Genomic DNA, 22,241 nt, shown 5'->3' with positions numbered 1-22,241 from the left:
CTAATCAGAAGTTTGCTTATAATCCTCTTACTTAATGTTTTGATATTATGACAGCATTTTGGCTTTTATTTATGTTTGGAATGGCAGCTCCTCAGATCTGCAGCTGGCAGCACTCATGTCCTGTCAGGCTTTAAAAAATATTAACCATGACCATTCCACACCAGTTTCCCTATGGGTTGCTCCATGCAGTTGTCTCTTGATGTTGGTATTTGAACCAGCTCTTTGCAGCTGTTTTAAGCATCTTTTTGTTTTTAGGGTGTGTGTTACAGGTCATCTACAATCTGCTTTACTGTGTGCTGTAATTGTTTTGGACTCCCTGAAGCTTACACCTGTAGATCTTCTCTCCAAAAAGGATTGCTGTGATCTTCTTTTGTTCAAGTTCTCACAAGCTCTTTAAGTTACGGTGCCCTCAGAAAGCTCAGACTGTTTAGTTTCCAAAGAAAATATAACTAGGTATCCTGAAATGAACCATGGCTGTAGATGTGTACAGAAGAAGTAGCAACTGGTCATGTCATCCATCTATTTTTTTTAAACCCACATACCCAAAGCAAGGCTGTGGGTGAGCCAGAGCCTACCTCACCAAAAAGTTAGGCGCAAGACAGGAACAATCCTTGGACTGGGCGTCAACCCACTTCAAGGTGAACACTCACACAAATCAGGAGCCAATGTAGCATCGCTAGCCCATCTAAACTACATATCTTTGGACTGTGAGAGGAAACCCATGTGAACACAAGGAGAACATGTAAACTCCATGCAGGAAAAAACAAGAATCAAACGACAGTCTCCTTGTTGCAAGGCAGCAGTGCTACCACCACGCCACCATGCCACCCAAGATCAGCTCATATTTTGACATTTTTTTTCACAATTACAGCAGCTTCGAGCACAAGGATGGGGGTCAGCTTAGTCCACACTCACAGAGTTTAGAGTCATTCATCAACTTAACCTGTGCATTTTTGGAATACAGAACAAAATCAGGGGACTCAGAGAAAATCCACAGGAGCTGACACAAAAGGAAAGTACAAACTATCCATAGATAGTGATTGAATCTAGGGCAATGGAGCTGTGCCACCATAATGCCTTAAATATCACTTCAAGTTAACAAGCCCTAGTTGAATGTGTTGTGACAAGATCTTCTTCTTCTGCTTGTAAATGTCATCTTCCTTTCTATTATATAGTCCAATTAAGCAAAAAATAAAAGTGAACGGACTTGGGCGGAGGAGAAGAGGAGGGCATGTGGGACAGTGAAGTTGCTTAGAAGTACAAAAAATAACCATGTAAACTCTATGTGTGCACGAGGGTTTGTTTACTGTCAAATTCAGATTTCAGTTTTGTCAATCAATCAACCAATGGGTGAAGTAATTATGATAATCACGTAAACTATCAACTGTCTTAGAACACTGTGCACATAATCAATATAGAAGAACAAGCCACAGGACTCCATGGACATGGCCTTACTTCCCAGTGTGGTCAGTGTAAAGTCTGCACATTGTATTTTGGTTCTGTAAGGTTTTTTCCTCTGGTTACACCAGCTTACTTCCACAACAAAAAGAGGTGCATATTGGGTTAATTGGCATCTCTAACATGGTCTGTGGGAGTGTGGCTATCCTGCAACATTAATTGTCCTGTATTGGTTGCTGTTTTGTGCATCACATTCGGCTTTGGTTAGCATTGAATGGACTGTATAAAAGCAGCAGGCGATTCAATGGGCGGTCTGATTTTTCTCCCATAAGCCCAAAGGTGTGTCTGTTAGTTTGATGGGTGATTCTAAATTGGCATCTGCTAAGTGTAATTGTGAGTATATGTGTGGGCTGGCCCTGACATAGACTGATATCCTGGCCAAAGCTGGTTTCTGACTTGGACCCAATGGTTTTGGGACAGGAGCTGGCCTTTTGTGACCCTGAATTGTATTAAGCAAATTAAATACATCTATGGTGTTTCATTCAGGGCCCAAAGGCTGCAGTTCAGATTTATGTGTTAGGTATGGTTTGTTCATTTTTTGTTTCTTTTATGTTAATGTTACTTTTGTTGATTATTTGCATTATACTTTGTTTGTGATTGTGTCTAAGTATTGTCATAAGCATGCGCATGGGAAACAGCTTGATGGACTGGGTGACAGCAATTCTCCACTGACACAGGGGTTGGTACTGTGTATTAATGGCCACTCTTCTTCCCCTTCTGCAGAAAGAATGATTGACACCAACCCATCTGATGTCACCCTCAGAGTTTGTTTGCCTGGACCCGCCTCTTCCTCCCAGTGCACCTTAAATGTAGAAGAGCTCCTATCCTTCCAGAAGTCAGGATGACTGACTTGTTTTTGTGTTATACATGTGCTTTCATTGCATTTTTTTTGCTTAACATTATATGGGGTTGACTACAAGGTGCCCCATCAATCTAATTTTGTCCTGTGGCTGCTTTTACAATATGTAAGCTGACTGGATTCAATTAAATGTGTTTGGCAGGTGGTCCCCCAAGAGGTGGGACTGCCTGCATATTATTGCCAGTAACTGCCCTCTGCTTTATAAATTTGGAGGTCTCTCATAGTTCCTGGTGGTTCATTTCGAATGTGTAGGGGAGTTTTGGCGAATTTTGTGTTTTTGCTTTGCCTTGTGCTTTTTGTGATTTACTGGATTTTTTTACCTTAATTTTGACTATTCTTGGCATTTCATTGTGAGTTTTTCTTCACTTGGATTGCCTCGTGTTTCAAGCAGATCTTTTATATCATTTGTGCTCTACAGAGCTTCACTGTGTGACGGAGCATTTTGTGAAAAATAAACATTTTTATTTGTATACAGATTTTGTGTTTTCTCTTTTATCTAGCTGGAGTTTGATGGTATATCCCCCACTAGTGGTTATTTTTGGAAGTGTTTTTTGGGACTTGCATGCCTTAGGATCCTAGATCATAATCTTATGGGGCCAGATGTGATTCTCAAACAAGAACATGTTGTGGGGACATGGGGGCAATCCATTAAAAATAGTGTAGTCAAGTTAAAGTTCAAATTAGCTTTAAACTCCCCATCAAGAATCACTTCTGGTAAAACAGTTCAATGGTCAGAGGTGCCCTGTCTTTCGCTATGTGAACACCAGGCAAAGAGTTCCTCTAATGGCTTCAAGTGTCCCTCTATTCCTTAGTCTTGTGCAATCTTTAAATGAAGGTTTAAGATGGATGAAATGTCAAATGAAAGCTTTCTTAAGCAGCAGAGAACCAACAGTTCCTCACAATACATATGCATATGGCAGCATAGTAGTGTGATGAAGTACTTAGCACTTCTTCCTCACAGCTGCAGACCTGGGTTCAGTTTCCAAAACAGGAAACTGTGTCCCTAATAAGTGTCTGTACTGGTTTTCTCCAGGTTCCTCCAACATCTCAAAGATAGGCATGTTAACGGTCAATTGTAAATTGGCTCAAGGTGGGTGCTTACTTGAGTGCATAATAAGGTCAACTAGTACACATATAAATCCTTGACATGTATATTTGAAAGATCACTGCACAAGGGTAAACTCCAACAGATCTGAAGCTAGTGAATAATACACATTTACTGTAGGAGTCACAGGCCACATCCAGATAATAAACAGAAGGTTAACAGGGTGTTAGGATATGTGGTCTGATGTGAGGAGTACACCTCAGCGGGGTTATTCTTAAATGATATAGCACACTAGTTCTTCTTCCTGGCTGAAATTTAGCAGAGTGAAATACTAATAGGACTAGGAGGTGGATGTGATGAAAAAAAATCAAAGACACAAACAAGGGTTTTTACTAAACACAAAAAGATCCACACTAACTAATCCCAATACACAAACCAGAAATCACAAGACTTAATAAATCTTTCATTTCTTTGTTTGTTTTCCAGAATCGTGGCCACCAGAAAGTGCATGATGTTGACCTTTATACTGTTGAAAATGTGACGTCACACACCATGACTTCCGTTTGTCACAAGGTAGAAATGGTGATAGTAGCTGCATGTAACTGCTGCCAAAAACCTGCTAATCCAGTTGTTTAAATGAAGTATTATTTATCAGCTCTAATTTAAATATGAGCAGTTTAGAAAATTTTTATATTTTATTAGTGTTTAGTTCTGTTAGCAAAGTTTATGGTGTTGCCACCATTTACCTAACAGTTATGAATTGTCTGTCCATTCATATTACAATTGTGAAAAAGAGAACAAAAACCAAGTCCAATGTTACACTGAATTCCTTCTACAGCAACTAGAAAGATGGGAATATTTAGTTTCAGCAACAGGTATAATTTAGTATTAGCATCGTCAGTGTTTTTGAATACAAATGCATCATTTTTAGCTGAGATTTATTATCAGATGTGTCTGAATTGGTTTCTTGATGTGATTTGTGCTGGAAAAGTGCTGGAAAAGTCCCAGCCTATGCACCTCACCTGGAAAATGATTAGCATACAATGGCAGTGTCTAATGGCAAAGTCCTGCATTAACATACCTTGACGTTGAAGGACAGCTGAAAGTTCCATTGTAATTTTCTTTTTTTTCCTTCCACCCAGGTTCTTCTGGAGATGAATCTGGGTGATCAGAGAATTATGGCCTTTGTAAATACGTTAATGGCGTGGATGACTAATATCAGTCTAAGGATAGCATCAGTGACAAGTAACTAACAGTATGAGCAGGTATTACATTATTTCAATGAGGTTTAGAAAATGCGAAAAATTTTGACAAGAATAAAGCTCACCAATCCTATTCACTTAATTTCTCAAAAAAAATATTATTTTGAGTTTTGAATGTCCCTAAAGGCCTATTGTCGACCACAGTACTAGCATCGATGGTTCTCATTATGAAGAAAAACTTTCTAACAGTTGTGCAAAGCCGTTTCCAACTGTGTCACTGTGTTCTTGATGATCTCATTTTAAACTAACAGCCAATGTACTAATTCCTTTTGGTTAAACTGGATAAACTGAAAAAGTTCAACTCCTTTAATCTTTCCTCCTAACTCATACCCTAGTCAGCCTAGTCACACTTCTCTGGACCTTCTCTATCATTAAGATTTCTTTTTTGTAGCTTGGGGACCAAAACTGCACACAGTACTCCAGATGAGGTCTAACCAGTGCATCATAAAACTTAAGAATGACCTCCTTGGACTTGTACTCCACACATTGTGTTATATAACATAACATTCTGTTAGCCTTCTTAATGGCTTCTGAATACTGTACTACTGAATACCAGCACTGATCCTTGAGGGATAGCAATCATAACATCAGCCAAATATGAACATATTTCACCAATCCTTCAGTCACTTCATTGGCTCCCTATTCACCTCCGTATTGAATACAAACTTTGTTGCTCACTCACCAGTGTATCCATGGAAATGCTCCACAACACCTTAAGGAACTTCTTATATTACAATCCACTACAAGAAACCTTTGTCTTGCAAATGTCTATCACCTTCGCCCCTGTATGACCAAACTTCGTACAATGGGTGACCAAGCCTTTGCAGTTGCTGCTCCACGGCTCTGGAATGGCCTACCAGAGAATCTGAGAACACAGCAGATTGTGGACTGTTTTAAAAAACAGTTAAAGACTTTTCTATTTAGGAAAGCATATTAACAAAATTGACTCTAATTATTGTTTTATCTTTGTTTTTTATCTTGTTGTGTTTTTGTTTAAATTTTTTTTATGTAGCACTTTGAGGTTTACTACAAAGGCAAAGTGCCTTATAAATAAAATGAGTTCATATTACTATTATTATTATTATTATTATTATTATTAATTCTGATAAGGTTCTATGTAACATAACCCTCTTCTTCTTGTGTTTCAGAAATTTCTGCACCCATCTACACATAACCCCCTGAAATCCCACTTCTTTAAGTTCAATGCCCAGCCTCTCATGTGGCATCTTATCAAATGATTTCTGAAAATCAAGGTAAATAATATCATATACTACTCTGATCATATCCTTGTCTTGCTTCCTCACAGCATTCTAGCATGTTCAGCAGCTTTAGTGCAAGTTACAGGAAACCTATAATAACAGAAAGTGTGTCAAAGTTGCAAGGCTTCCTAGTAGTGTGGCAACAAGCAAGCCATTCTTCTAAGGACAGCGAGCTACCTAAAAGAGTGAGGTAAGGAGCAAGAAACCATTGGTTTGGGACTGGCCTTCACTGCAGCAATGCAATACATTTATACTTAATGTAAACTTACTGGTGTTACAAGGTTACTCTTTACTTGATTGTTTCTAACTCTATTTGTGATGCTTTTATTGTAACTAGCAAAATGCTAAAATAAGGGGAACATGTGCTAAAGAAGGATACAAATTCTGTCGATAGTAGATGCTTCTGCGCATGCGAAATAATATGTCAATTAATATCCCATCATACTTAAAGTTGTGTATAAAAATGTCATGCAGATCATGTGGCCCATGATGAGCTCATGATATGTACGACCAGGGCTTCAAGAGAAAATCTGCATCACTTAGCGAGTGGGATGATTGGTAGAATATATTTGTCAGGAGTGTCACTCACTAAGGCTGTTCAATTGGCTAGTATTTTACAAGGAACACAACTTTCATGAAAGCTAAGGAGAAAGACACCTAGGGGAACTGATCAGGTAAAACATCCTTCATCTTGTTTTCAACAAGGAGACAATTCCATGTGTGACACACACCAAGTGAAGTCTACAAGACTGAATGGTTGTGTTGCTGAAGGGCTCTGGGGCTAAGGTTTTGGGAACATTTTCCTGTGGTTTAGGTTCCCTGGCTTCCACAAAGGACAAAGTAAATGCAAAATAAACACTAAGAGATTATGAGTGATCAAAGTCCTCTTACAGCAAACCACTTCAATTCTGATAGTAAAGGCATCTTCCTTGATGTCAATGCTAACTTCCATAGCCCTTTTCTGGTGCTACACAACACGATGTTATAAGCTCCCTGTGGGTGGGAAAGTTGCTATATAAATAAAATGTATTATCATTATTATTATTAATATTGCCATCCACAGAACATGAGAGGTTAGGAAGTGGTTTAAAGAGCACAAGAGTAGTGTAAACTGTGTAACATGGCCATCTCAGTCACAAACCTTTAGCCCAGTTAAGCACTTATAGGAAATTATGAAGCCAAGCCTGAGACATCATTGTCCACCACCATCATCAAAACACCAAAGATGCCATTTCTCGTGTAAGGATGGTCAGTTGCACCTTTTAATTCAGTTCAGGTACTTGTAGAATCAGTGCTAATGCATGTTGAAGCTGTTGTTCATTCTCCCATGCAGGTAATTTACCCTAAAATGGAGTAACAGTTTTGAAAATAATGGATTGATATTTTTTCCATTTAATCAGTTACATCTTTTTTCCTAGGGGCATTCTGTATTTTTTCCTCTCTATGTGTTTGTTATTGTTTTTCTAACATTATGCACAGTCCAGCGTGTTGAATGTGTGGGGGCGAATGCAAGCAGGAGTTCTGCATGAAGCTGCCAGGCCAGACAGAACTTAATCCAGTTACTCGGTGACAGGGCATCCTTTTTACAAAACTCACGTATTGTCAGTATTTAATTATTGTTATATTTGTCCGGTAGTTTTCTATTTCTTTTTTCTTTTTTACATTTAGAAGGTAATGACTGGAATATTTCTGACTGCCTTCAAACTCCCATGGGCCTTAACCTTCCTGCAGCCATCGCACATTATTCAATGTCGACATGGAAGTACGCAACTCAGCTGCGTTTCCACGTTTTTTTTTTTTTCTGAAATCCTCCCTGTGTAGGAGGAATTTAAATGATTTTACTGTCTGCTTTACAGCCTGTATCTGCCTCTAACTGGTTCAGTATAATTATTTTTTAAATTGTTTCATAGTGTCCTTTACAGCAAGTATTTGAGAGAAGGGCCAATAATTCAGTAGTTTTGAGGAATGTTAGAGGAGATTGCAAATATGGACATTGTGGAGACTGGCTCGGACACAGACAGGCAGACACGTTCATGTCACCCAACACACGTTTATTTACAGTATTATTTACATTGTCCATACTGTGCTCACAAGCCCCAAAGTCCTGGCCACAACGCAATGCCTTCTTCAGGCTGCCTCCTTGTCTGCCTCCTGACGTCATCCTACTTCCTCCTGACACTTGTCCTTGACTGGAGGGAGGCGGCCCCTTTTATCCACACCCGGATGTGCTCCAGGTGCTCCCCGGCAATCTTCCACAGACACTCCCCAGTGTGGCGGAAGTCTCGGCTGTGTACCCGGAAGCACTCCGGGGTGTCCCCTCTTCTCTTCCCCTCAGCACTTCCTGGTGTGGCGGAAGCGCTGGGGTCCAGGGTCCCCCAGGCATCAGGGCACCCCCTGGCGGTGGCCACGGGCCCCTACAGGGTAGAGCTTCCAAGCTCTGTACCCATGGCCCCCAATACAACCAGGGAGGACGCCCCCTCGTGTCCTGGAGGAGGCACAAGCCCTCCTCCACTCCTCCTGGGCGTCCCGGCCAGGCATGGACGCCCGCCGGGCACCACAACATGCATCAAACAGGACACGCTGGCACTATAACATCTATTTAAAAAAAATGGAACTGCAAATTGCCTTTAGTTTCAAAAATAAAAATCTTCTGAAAATCAGCAACAATTTTAAAACAAGGTTGAACACAGACATGGCCTATAGACTCAATTTGTTGAAATTGTAAGGTTAACAACTTCTACTGTTCAACATAATGGCTACTCAACAAGGTGGGACTGTGGAATTCCATGTAGAATGACACTGTGACAAGTTGGGAAGGCAACCCCTGCAGACTCACATCTCATAGGATTCCTGATGCAATTCCTCACATCACTTCACTGGATCTCTTTTGTGGGTAAAGGGTCCAAGTGGCAATATCTGTCTACCCATGTGCTGATACAAGCATAACAGGCAGCCCAGCTGCCAAGTGGTTTCTGAAGGAACAAGTGGTATTACAAAAGCGACATAGCTTGGGCTTTATTGAACAGTACGATTTTAGAGTGTGCTGCTATAATTCAAGGGTCTTATCTGTAACAAACCTTTGTGTGATCTAATCATAATACTGGGCATCAATTCTTCTCTCTTGGCTTATTTCTTATATCTGTGGAACAATAGTTTATGTTTGCACATTGCTGTATCAAACACATTGATCTCTAGGATACTAAAGTCCACCTAACCTAACTAATCATGTTGCTTGTCCTTTGAACAGTACTATCTGGGTGGACCATCAACAGAAAGGGCCCTGGGGGTCAAATGGAACTCAGATGCTACACTATGATGAGCATCTGCCCCTCCAGAACCTGTTACTGATTGTCTGGACTTTTCAACAACACAGCAGTTTAAGGACGTATAGACAACTAAGACCAGCAGAGGGCACTATCCTAAGACATTCACAGGACTTTCTAGCAATGTACTTGACCCTGTAAATGGACCTTTGAGTACTGTTGATGTTGTGTTTTGAGGTGGGCAAATTGACAAGACAGACAGGGTAAAGGAATGTGTTGGTAAAACATCTGATGGTCTTTATTTTCTGTCTAGCGGGTGCCAGTCCATCATTGGGCCCACTCATGCATACACCCACACAGGGCCAATTTGAAATAATCCATTAATCTATTACACAAGTTTCTTGAGATGCAGGAAAACAGAGAACTTAGAGAGAATGTGCAAAGTCCACACAGGCAACAGCTGGCACCAGGATTCAACTCAGGATACTGAATCCATGAGGCAGAAGTGCTACTCACTGCACCAGTGTGCTGCCCCTTGATAATATGATCTGTTACCTGTTGATGTTTTGCTGTTGTCTCTGTATTTCTTTTCTTGTGCAACTGCATTATTGTTTGCAATGCTTACAACTTGAGCGCTAGCTAAATAGCACTTTGTCACACAACATACAGTATCTGCATATGGGTATAATGACAATAAATTTGAATCTCAAACATAATATTTGAACTTGAAACTTGCTTGCACTGAGTGCTGTTGGGATCAGCTCTAGTTTCCATTGACCTTAAAATAAGTACTTAGAAAATGGATGAATATAATATAATATAATATAATATAATATAATATAATATAATATAATATAATATAATATAATAATAGTAACACTCATACCTCCGGTTCTTGAAGAAAGGTGGTACATGAATTCCTCACAAAACATAGCACCCCAGGACACTATGTAAAGGTTGCTGCAATTTCGTTCACTGTCATCTGATGTCTCTATTGCCGTTGTCCTGACACTTATGAAGCAAGCTAGATGGACCCGAAGCTCACTAATGTGAAACATGGAGCTCAAACTCCCAACACTTTGGTTGTGTATGACAATCATTCGGCCTTTGCAATGTGTCTCACTATGATAGCAGCTTACAATGCTGAGCTGTTCCTGTCAGCCACAGGGTGCATCCGCATTGCTGCCTGCTGTGAGTGGGACCTGATGCCCCCACTGTGCTGTTCATGTCAGTGGGACACCCAACTGCATGGCGCGCTTCTTCTATATGTTCCTGCTTGCTGTGAGGCATTCAGCCACGTCGCTGTATGTTGTGAGAAGGACCTTAAGCCCACTTTCATGGTGGCAGTGGCCTACACTTCCAATTCATGGGTTGTGCTATGTGTATCATGACATAAGCTGTCAATTGAGACCAAGATCAAAGCTCAAAGCCCAGGAATGTGCAAATGTACATGTTTTACTTCTGGGAAGACCCGAGCTGCACACTGTGTTGGAGGCTAGCCAGCAAATAGTCTGTCAGTGAAGGATGGAGTCAGGGGTTTTCCAGGGTGATCTCTATGGAGGACACTGAAGACCCTAGGCATTAGAAGACAGCAGTTCAAGAAGAAATGGTCCATGGCGAGACAAGAAGCTGAGAGACCATCATAATGGTTGTGGTTTAAGAGAAAGGAGCAGTGGGTTAGCACACACTTCACAAGATGTTGTGATACGGTAGTGTTAAAGAAGGTGTAAAAGGCGCTATATAGCGCCCGACCCAGCACAGACTCAGGCAGAGGCACGTACTTAAATAAATGCTTTTTATTTATCTTCAGCCGTGGGGCACGCCTTCCCCGTGTCCCACAGGCCCAACACAGTCCCACAAGCACTTATCGTAGATTTTTTTCCTTTCCAAAGATATCATCCAAATGATATGAAGCCTAAAACAGATCATTTTCAGTCTGTCACATTTTTCTATTAAGTGTTTTATTAAATCAAACAGTGCATGATGAACACACACAGATGTAATTGGAAAAAAGCTAGCTGGAGAACTGCTGGCTGCTTTGTCTTTTACATCTTATTGCTAATAAGGAGCAATTAAAATACTGAATGCAGCAGTTTAAGATTGAAATAAGCAATTAAGGTTGGAGAACCTTAACAAGCAAGACCACTAAAATGAAGCATCAAAATGTCACTTAAGCAATATGTGCTTCATCAGCAATAATTGAGTTCTCGTTAAGGAACTGGGTTGGAACAAAAACCTGCACATACTGCGGCTCACCAGGACCGACGTTGCCTACCCCTGCTCTATCCACCTCAGCACCACCACTCCTCCTCAGGCTTCGTCCTCCTTCCTCCCAACTCTGGCTCTCTGAGTGGTGGTGGCTGGCCCTTTTTATATCCCACCCGGAAGCCATCCAGGTGCTTGGCCACCTGGTCCTAATTGCCCTTCCGGGTGGGGCTGAAGGTATGACCAGCCAGGCTGCTGACTCCACGCAGCTCCCCCTGGCGGCCCTCCGAGCCCCCAACCAGGCTGTGGAGGACTCCATCTCCCGTGGAGCCATGCGCTGGGTTGGGGAATCATTGGCTGCCAGGGAGGCTGCCACCAAGCATCCCGGGGGAGGTATTGAACAGTCCATGGCTGCTCCCCCGGAACAGATGTAACAGAGGCGTCCCTGCCGGGCATGGGACCCGGCTGTCCTTTACAAAGGGAATACCCTGAACATGAGCCAGGAAGCAGCTATATAACCATGCTGTACATAAATACATAATATAATATAATATAATATAATATAATATAATATAATATAATATAATATAATATAATATAATATAATATAATATAATATAATATAATATAATATAATATAATATGTAGGTCAGGTGGCCCTCAGTGCTGCCATTTATTACAGTGCAGATAGATAGATAGATAGATAGATAGATAGATAGATAGATAGATAGATAGATAGAACTGAAGAGCATTATATAATATATAGATAGTTTACACATTCTACCTGTGTTTATGTGGGTTATTTTCTAGATACTCCAGTTTTGCCCTTCCATTCCTAAATTTTGCAATTTGGGTTAATTCTTGATTGTCAGTTGGTCCTATATGAAGGATCTTCTTTTCTTCTTCTTCTTTCGGCTGCTCCCATTAGGGATTGCCACAGTGGATCATCTTCATCCATATCTTTCTGTCCTCTGCATCTTGTTCTGTTACACCCATCACCCATATGCCCTCTCTCACCATCCATAAACCTTCTCTTAGGCCTTCCTCTTTTTCTCTTGCCTGGCAGCTCTATCCGTACCATCCTTCTCCCAATATACTCAGCATCTCTCCTCTGGTTTCCTTTTCCTCTTTCCTCGGTCCAGATGTCACACCAAACACCCTTCTTGCTGTCACCCTTAGTACATCTGCTGTAGTTTCCCAACTGTCTGGTAACTCTTCACTGCCACCCAGTGCCTGTCTCACCTTCTCCCTAAACTGAACCTTGCAATCTTCCCTTTTCAACTTCCACCATTTGATCCTTGGCTCTGTCCTCACTCTCTTCCTCTTCTTGATCTCCAAAGTCATCCTTCAGACCACCATCCTGTGCTGCTTAACTACATTTTCCCCTGCCACCACTTTGCAGTCATCATTCTCCTTCAGATTGACTCTTCTGCATAGGATGTAATCTACCTGTGTGTATCTTCCTCCACTCTTGTACGTAACCCTATGTACCTCCCTCTTCTTAAAATACGTATTCATCACAGCCATGTCCATCCTTTTGGCAAAATCCACTATCCTCTGACCTTCTTCATTCCTCTCCTTGACTTCATAACTACCCAACACCTCCTCATCTCCTCTGTTCCCTTCACAACATGTCCATTGAAATCCGCTCCAATCACCACTTTCTGTCCCTTGGGTACACTGTTCATCCCTTCATCCAACTCACTCCAAAAAATCTTCTTTCTCATCCATTGCACACCCAACTTGCAGGACATATGCACTAACAACATTCATCATCACACCTCCAATTTCCAGCTTCATAATAATATACTTGGTTCTATATGAAGGATTGAGGGGGAAATTTGGCATGCAGAATATGTATAATTTCACTTATTTACTTAGCCCACTTGTTCCAGTTTAAAGGGGCACGGGAGGTGGAAGAGATCACAGAAATGTTGTATGCAAGGCAGGAATCATATCTAGAGAAGAGTTCGGGCCATCACAGGAAACAACCACCATCCTTTAAATGGGACCAACTGACAGTCAAGAATTAACCCAAACTGCATATTTTTGGGATGGAAGGGCAACACTAGAAAACAACCTGCATAAACACAAGTAGAATGTGCAAATTCCACACAAACATTGATCGGGCTGAGGTAATGGCCACAAACACCTGTCATGCCGTCATCCCATCATGTTACTACCAGCGGTGAAGTCCTTCTGTTGGGACATGAGCTGCAACCTCAGAATTAAGCAACCCTGAATTTACAATGAAAGCACTCATTTTAAATTCTGGAGCAGTCAGAAGCTTTAAGGATGAGCTGACTCAGAGGTAATGACAATGTATTAACTGAACATGTGGGTGGCAGTGATTTACACCACTGTTTGGCTGGGCCTCTGTGTAATTTGATGTAAAAAGACAGCCGCACCAATAATTCAGAAGTTTACTCACGCAACCTCTGGCTGCCTTTGAAAGCCCACGATCGGGTGCACCAGATGATATTTGTTTTACATTAGATAAGTCATAAGATGTGGAGGGGTTATGTTCTAAAGAAGGATTATGTAACAAGAAATGTTTGGAACTAAAGACACCTTCATTTCTTGTGAGAAACAAGCACTTGATAACAAAAAGCACAAGTACAGAAGTGTTAAGATCACAAATGCAGTTCAGAGCATGTGGATGGTACATTGTACCATAACACACTACTTGGAAACATAATGGAGAGAGCAAGATAGATTCTTTATTTGCCTCTTGTACAAATGTACCAAGAAACACTTAGTTAATCTGTCCAGTCATGTACATGAAATATCGTACAGGTCACCCATATACTATACAATACAAGACAAAACAAGTGCAAGACAGAACACTTACATGACTATTTAGTATGCTAACAGATGTTAGTGTGTGTTTAGTGTACAGTTTATTTATTCAATTACTGCGATGCACATTATTGAGAAGATGGACTGCAGAGAGGTAAAAATGTTCTTGATACTGGCTTCTTCTTGATACTTGCTTACCTATGGCCTGATCTCACTTTGGAAAACAGAGTGTGCCCAGAGTGGGTAGGGTTTGCGATGTATTAAATTAGTCCCATTTCTGCTGTGTTTAGTATATACAGTATGGATCCAAATGTGGAAAGAGCAGATCCAGTGAAACGCTGTACCTGCTTCACCATCCTTTGTCTCTCTATCTCTTTTCCTAGGCTGTAGTGTTCCTATACCAGACTGTGATCCCTCCTGTCAATACACTGTCAGTAGCGCAGAAGTTAAAGGTAACCAGTATTTGTTTCTGCATACGACACTTCCTGAATCATCTGAGGAAATGAAGGTATTATTGCTGTGCTTTTTAATGATGGCAGTGGTGTTTTATGACTAGTTCAGTTTCTCTGAGATGTGAAGGCTGAGAAATTTAAAACTATCCACTAACTTCAGCACTGCAGACTGGTGCAGGCAGAGCAGGCTCCATCAGTACAGACTGGTGGGTGGTTCACCTGTTCCCTCTTGAAGTCTAGAGTCATATGCTTAGTTTTGTTTATGTTCAAGGAGTTAGATAGACTGTTAACCTCTAATTAGTATGCAGTCTCATTGTTGTTCTTAAAGAGGGTAATGACTGTGGCGTCATCAGCAAATTTAATTATATGATTAGTGTCATATCTGGCTGTACAGTCATGAGTGAATATTGAGTACAGCTTTGGGCTTAGAATGCTACCTTGTGGAGCTCCAGTGTTCTGCATCACTGGTCATGATGTTTTGTTGCCACTCCTAACAGTACACCCTGTACACCTCCGACTATAAATATTTCACCAGGTCATGTCACTTGCAGAAATTCTCAGATGATTCTGCACTTATAGTGTGTATTGATAAAGGGAATGAGACAGAATATAGGAGTCTGGTGGAGAACTTTGTTTCTTTTTTTCAAAGAGAATTGTCTGCATCTTAACATCAGCAAATGGCAAAAAGAGCATCTATGTCCGATCACTATTCAGGGAGTGGATATAGAGGTGATCTACTGCTACAAGTATTTAGGGGTCCACATTAATGACAGGTCGGACTGGTCTCGGAACATAGAGTAACTATGTAATAAAGGGCAGAGCAGGTTCTTTTTTTCATAGGAAACTGCATTCCTTTAATGTGGGAAGTGACATCCTTCACATCTTCTATAACTCTGTGATGGCCAGTGTGATTTTTAATGCTGTGGTGTTCTGGGCTGGTAACATCACTTCAGGAGAGGCCCACCGAGTCAACAAGCTAATTAAAAGGCTGGTTCAGGTATGGGACACACTCTGGACCTCATGGAGGTCATAACAAGGAGACACTGCACATCCTCTCTCTAATACACTGACATCGGGGACTTTCAGCCAATGAATTATTCAACAGAAGTGTGTCAAGAAATGCTACTTTGGCTCCTTTAGCAATGCGTCTGCATGATGCCTCATTGTGACTGTGAAGTCAGAAGTTTTCTTTCTCTTTAAATTTTCTTCCTTTTTAGTCATTCTGGTTTTGTATTCAAACCATAGTGTGTGTGTATATCCATTTATTTATCTATCTCTTTATGTACTTATTTATTTAAAGAGCTTTTGTAAAAAAAACAAATTTTCTCGTGGGGACAAATAAAGGTCTGTCTGTCTGTCTGTCTGTCTGTCTGTCTGTCTGTCTGTCTGTCTGTCTGTCTGTCTGTCTGTCTGTCTATCTATCTATCTATCTATCTATCTATCTATCTATCTATCTATCTATCTAAAGTCCAGTTACAGATGGAATTGGTCAGGTAAACGTAGTCTGAGTTTGCTACCAGTTAGGAAGGGATAACGGTGTTAAAAGCTGAGTTGTAGTCCATAAATAGCATCCTATTATATGTGTTCTGACCATCCGGGTCTGTGATACAGCATCATCCACAAATCTGTCTGGCTGGTAAGCCAAATGCACAGGGTCCGGAGACACAAGGATAATACTATTGATGCATGACAGCACAAGCAAATATAGACATTTCATGGTTACTGAGGTGAGGGCATCTGGGTTGTAATCATTCAGACATCTAAATCTGGGCCATTTGGGCATGGAAACAATGGTGGTCGCTTTGAAACCCTGTCTGAGGATTGCCTGATTTAGGGATGAGTTAAAGATATTAGAGAAAACTCCAGAAAACTGTGAGGCAGCTTGGTCCTGCAGCTTCATGAGTGTTAACTGTCCAAACCTCTTGCTCAGTTACTTGAGGAGTGAATTTACCTGGTTCACTTTTTTCCATGTTTTTGCTTTCAAAGTGAGCATATTCTAATTTTGAAATTGTTGGGGAGTGAGGCTTTGACAGTAAGGGTAGCTGACCTAGAGACTACTGGAGATTAATTAAGTCAAAATTATTGCATGAAAAAGCATACAGTATATAAAAGATGTATATACTGTATATAATTCTAATGCACCAAGAGTAAAATACAACACAATAAGAACAGATGTTAAATGTAACTAGTCAGCTGTAACTAGTGTTCAGAAACTATTGACAAAATGTAATCTCATTTTATGACTTCTAGTGATAACCAAATGCTGTGTTAATATACAGAAGCATATATTGGCTGAAGTTACAATTGAGTTCTGAACTCTGGCTGCTTGTAAATGCTAATTTTACTGCTGGTAGGGTGGTGGAGTTGTTAGTGATGCCACCTCACATATTCAGTGTTGAGGGTTGGAATCTCATATCCACTCTGTGCGGAGTATGCATGCCATCCTCAAGACTGTTTGGGTCTCCCCCAGATTGTTATGGTTTTCCTAAAACATTTCAAAGATGAACAAGTAAACTGGCAATTCTAAATTGGCTTCATGTGCAGGAGTGGAACTTGCGATGGACTTTGCTCTGCAAAGCTGGACCATGTCTTGTCCCTTTTACTGCCCTGATAGGCTCTGGCACTGCCCTAACTCTGAATTTGATTAAATGAGATTGAGAATGTTATTGTTATAAATATCATTTTATTCCAGCTTCATTCAAAATGTATGGTTATGGTAGAAGCAAAAATTAAAAGGATTATGAATTTTGGCAGAGCAGTTTAAACAGGATCTTTTCTGATTATTATCTTCCTAGTAGCACAGTGTAGGCTCCTGCTATTGCTTAACAAGGCAGCTGTGCTGGATTCCCAGCTTGGGAACTACCAGTGTGGAGTTTGCTATTTCTCTTTGTGTTCATGTTTGTTTTCATCTGATGCTACTCTTGCATCCTAATAATGTTTAGTTTGGGTTGATGACTGCATCTTAATTGTCCTGGGGTGACTCAACCGCTGATCCATTTACTTTTGTTTCATGTTTTGCTCTCTGCAACCATGTAACTGAATAAGTGGCTTCAGAAAACAGATGGATGTATAGATCACGACTTTATAGACAGTTCTAAAGAATAAAGAGATAATAATTTGCTTTGATGTTGCATAGGATTTTAAAGTGAGAGCAGGCCATTCATCACCAGTCTCCTTCACTGCTGTCAGTGTTAAATACTGACCTGCTAGTTACGACACGGTCCCCACTTGACTCTGAAATGGACTAAGCAGGTCTGAAAAGTCAATGACTAGCGAACCTCTCATTTTTTTCAATGTAGAGTAAGAAAAATAATAAATGACTGTGACTGATTGCTTCCCATTAGTACCAGATGCTGACTTTTTGGCACAAACTCATACTAATTTGTATACAGAACATGTTAGAATAGTTAAACTGCCATCTCCTGACGTTTGATTGATTAGGGGACTTGACCTAGGGCTTAAGGAACTGGACTTAAACAAACACCCTTATTTTTATAGTGCCATTCTGTAATTAACGTAACATGCTAGTACAGAGCTAGAGCATTTACAGCTAGATCATATGTTAGTTAAGTGACATACCATTAATGATTCAGAGGTGGGAACTGAACAACAACATTTATTTCTGTAACACATTTTCATACACAGGATGTAGGGTAAAATGCTTAAAAAATGACAAAGAAATAATTACAAGAAAAGCAAAACACATTAAATTAGATAAGAATAATAATGAATAAGTAATAAAAAAATACATTAATGTGAGCTTACATAACATAGATATGTAACTAGTAGAAAAGCAAAGTCCTTATATATAACGTCATATTCTAACACTTTAAATATGATTATGATGATAAGGTTAGATGGCCGGGAGGAGAGAAAAAAATAAACAAACAAAAAAATAAATAAATAAAAAAAGCAGAAACATTTTGAATTAAAGGCTGGAATCACAGCCACTAGCCATGCTGTAAGCTAAAGAGCAAGTCACAACCCTGCATTATATGTTGTTTTCATTTAATTTATTAGTTTTAACATTATGGCGGTGATGTCAGCACATTGCCAATTTGTTTTAGCCCAATCATTTTGCAGCACAGATATGAGGGGGGAGGGGAAAAATTTTCTTAGAATTGGTCAATAGCATGGAAGTAAGGTGTAGTTCTTGAATATCCCACTAAGTATCATATTTGCACTGTCTGGTTAATCAGTCTGTCGAGTAGCATCACCCTGTGTTGATTGAATGCATATTTCTCGCATTTATTCTACAGTTGTACATGTGATGTGGGCATTTTTTTTTCATCAAGCCACCATGGCACACTTTAAATAGTACTGGTTCTATAATGGCACTTTATGGTTCCTTAATGGGTGGTTCCTTGTTAGAACTATTGCTTGAAAAAGAACCATTGATTAATGCATCCGGCGCCGCCGTGAGTGGCAGCCTTTTCAGCAGCTCCGTGTATGACTGTATATGTATGTGTACTTTTCTACTTTTATTTTTCTATTTTTATTTATTGATCACTCCTACCACTTTATTTTATGTGGATTCCTTCCCTGGACACACTTACTTTTACAACGTGGGCATGGATTTTAACACGCCGAGACTCGCCTATTCAAGTACTCAACTTCGGGCGCTGAGAACAAATGCCAGTGCCGGTGTGGTTCCATATTTACCCGACGAGGTAAGAAGGCGGTATCGTGGCAGCAGAGCCGGCACTAAGCTAAAAAAGAAGCGGCTTGCGAGAAAGTGGCGTTTCAAGCCTTCGGTGCCTTCTGTGATTCTGGGGAATGTAAACTCAATCTCAAATAAGATCGACGAACTGGCTGCGCTGGTGAAAAATGTAAGGACCTACAGAGAATGCAGTTTGTTGTGTTTCTGCGAAACGTGGCTAAATAACACCATCCCAGATGCCAACGTGGAGCTATCCGGGTTTAGCACAGTTAGAGCGGACAGAGAAGCAAGTACCTGTGATAAGCACAAAGGAGGAGGACTCGCTCTCTATGTTAATACACGGTGGTGTCACTCTGGACATGTTAACGTCAAAATCTCCACTTGCTGCAGGGATATCGAACTGTTGGCCGTAAGTTTACGTCCCTACTATTTGCCCAGAGAGTTTGGACATGTCATTGTTGTTATTGTATACATTCCTCCTCGGGCAGACGTGGAGTCAGCGAGTGACATCATCCATTTTACAAACGCAGCACCCAGAGGCGCTTGTGCTAATCGCTGGAGACTTTAACCATGTGACGCTGGACAAAACATTGCCTGCATTCTCCCAGTATGTGGACTGTAACACCCGGGGAAATAAGACTATTGATTTACTGTATGCAAACGTTAAAGACGCATACAGCGCCACCCCGCTGCCTGCGCTTGGGAAAGGAGATCATAACCTGGTTCAGCTTCAGCCTCACTATAAACCAAAAGTGAGAGTCCTACCTGTAACCACACGATCATTCAGGAAGTGGACCCCGGAGGCTGAGAATACTCTGAGAGAACTTTTTGGAACTACAGACTGGGATATCCTGCAGGGATCTCATAATGAGAACATTGAGGAAGTTGTTGACTGCACTACTGACTACATCAACTTCTGTATGGACATTGTAGTTCCAGTAAGAACAGTACGCTGCTATGCTAACAACAAGCCATGGATTACAAGTGACATCAAGGGCCTTTTGAATCAGAAGAAAAGGGCTTTTAAAGACGGTGATCAGCATGAGCTCAAGCGCGTGCAGAAGGAACTCCGAGTCCAACTCAGGGCGGCGAAGGAGCAGTACAGGAGAAAGCTGGAGCAGAAGTTGCAGAATAACAGCATGAAGGAAGTGTGGGATGGGATGAAGATCATCACTGGCTGCAGCTCGAAGCGGGGTACCACCATTGAGAGAGACGTGAAGAGAGCAAACCAAATGAACAACTTTTTTAACAGGTTTGACCACCCTAACCCACTCTCACTCTCACCTCGGAGTACTGCACCCTCCACACATCCTTCTGCTGATACCAGCATAGGAAAAACATCCCCACCCATAATAACAACAGCGCAAGTGAGCAGAGAGCTGAGGAGACTTCGTGCCAGCAAAGCAGCGGGTCCAGATGGAGTATCGCCACGACTGCTGAAGGTCTGTGCATCGGAGCTGGGGGGTCCTCTACAGCGCATCTTCAACCTGAGCCTGGAACAGGGGAGAGTCCCGAGGCTTTGGAAAACATCTTGTATCACCCCAGTCCCAAAGGTATCACGTCCTAGTGAGCTGAATGACTTTCGGCCTGTTGCTCTGACATCACATGTGATGAAGACCATGGAGAGGCTGCTGCTTCACCACCTTAGGCCACAGGTTCAACACGCCCTTGACCCTCTGCAGTTTGCATATCAGGAGAAGGTGGGAGCGGAAGATGCCATCATCTATATGCTACACCGATCCCTCTCTCACTTGGACAGAGGCAGTGGTGCTGTAAGAATTATGTTTCTAGACTTCTCTAGCGCCTTCAACACAATCCAACCTCTGCTCCTTAGGGACAAGATTCATACCTAGTGGCATGGATCGTGGACTATCTTAAAGACAGACCTCAGTATGTGCGTCTTGGGAACTGCACGTCTGACATTGTGGTCAGCAACACAGGAGCGCCACAAGGGACTGTACTTTCTCCGGTCCTGTTCAGCCTATATACATCGGACTTCCAATACAACTCGGAGTCCTGCCATGTGCAAAAGTTCGCTGATGACACTGCTATCGTGGGCTGTATCAGGAATGGGCTGGAGGAGGAGTATAGGGACCTAATCAATGACTTTGTTAAATGGTCCAACTCAAACCACCTACACCTGAACACCAGCAAAACCAAGGAGCTGGTGGTGGATTTTAGGAGGCCCAGACCCCTCATAGACCCAGTGATCATCAAAGGTGACTGTGTGCAGATGGTGCAGACCTATAAATATCTGGGAGTGCAGCTGGATGATAAATTAGACTGGACTGCCAATACTGATGCGCTGTGCAAGAAAGGACAAAGCCGGTTATACTTCCTTAGAAGGCTGGCTTCCTTCAACATCTGCAATAAGATGCTGCAGATGTTCTATCAAACAGTTGTGGCGAGCGCCCTCTTCTACGCAGTGGTGTGCTGGGGAGGCAGCATTAAGAGGAAAGACGCCTCACGCCTGGACAAACTGGTGAGGAAGGCAGGCTCTATTGTTGGCATGGAGCTGGACAGTTTAACATCTGTGGCAGAGCGAAGGGCGCTCAGCAGGCTCCTATCAATTATGGAGAATCCACTGCATCCACTAAATAATGTCATCTCCAGACAGAAGAGCAGCTTCAGCGACAGACTGCTGTCACTGTCCTGCTCCACAGACAGATTGAGGAGATCGTTCCTCCCCCAAACTATGCGACTCTTTAATTCCACCAGGGGGGGTAAACGTTAATATTTAACATTATACATAGTTATTGTCTGTTTTTTTCACCTGTATTATTATCATTCTTTAATTTAATATTATTTATTGTAGCAGTATGCTGCTGCTGAAGAATGTGAATTTCCCATCGGGATTAATAAAGTATCTATCTATCTATCTATCTATCTATCTATCTATCTATCTATCTATCTATCTATCTATCTATCTATCTATCTATCTATCTATCTATCTATCTATCTATCTATCTATCTATCTAT

General features: G+C 41.3%; 1 protein-coding gene across 4 annotated transcripts in view; it reads right to left on the bottom strand.

The window, feature by feature from the left end:
* plin1 (perilipin 1) overlaps positions 1–22,241 on the bottom strand; it is a 145,299-nt gene that overhangs the window by 21,388 nt on the left and 101,670 nt on the right. The window contains exon 8 of one of the 4 annotated variants that reach the window (XM_051920237.1): positions 5,908–5,973. The exons of the other annotated variants lie outside the window; for them this stretch is intronic. Coding sequence (XP_051776197.1) covers positions 5,953–5,973 — 21 coding nt within the window. The 3' untranslated portion in view covers positions 5,908–5,952. Of the gene's footprint in view, positions 1–5,907; positions 5,974–22,241 lie in introns of those variants that run through there. 4 annotated transcript variants of the gene reach the window in all.

This window comes from Erpetoichthys calabaricus, chromosome 17 (genome assembly GCF_900747795.2).
Source record: "Erpetoichthys calabaricus chromosome 17, fErpCal1.3, whole genome shotgun sequence".
Lineage (NCBI taxonomy): Eukaryota > Metazoa > Chordata > Cladistia > Polypteriformes > Polypteridae > Erpetoichthys > Erpetoichthys calabaricus.
The sequence above is the reverse complement of the archived record's forward strand: the minus strand, read 5'-3'. Positions and strand labels throughout refer to the sequence as shown.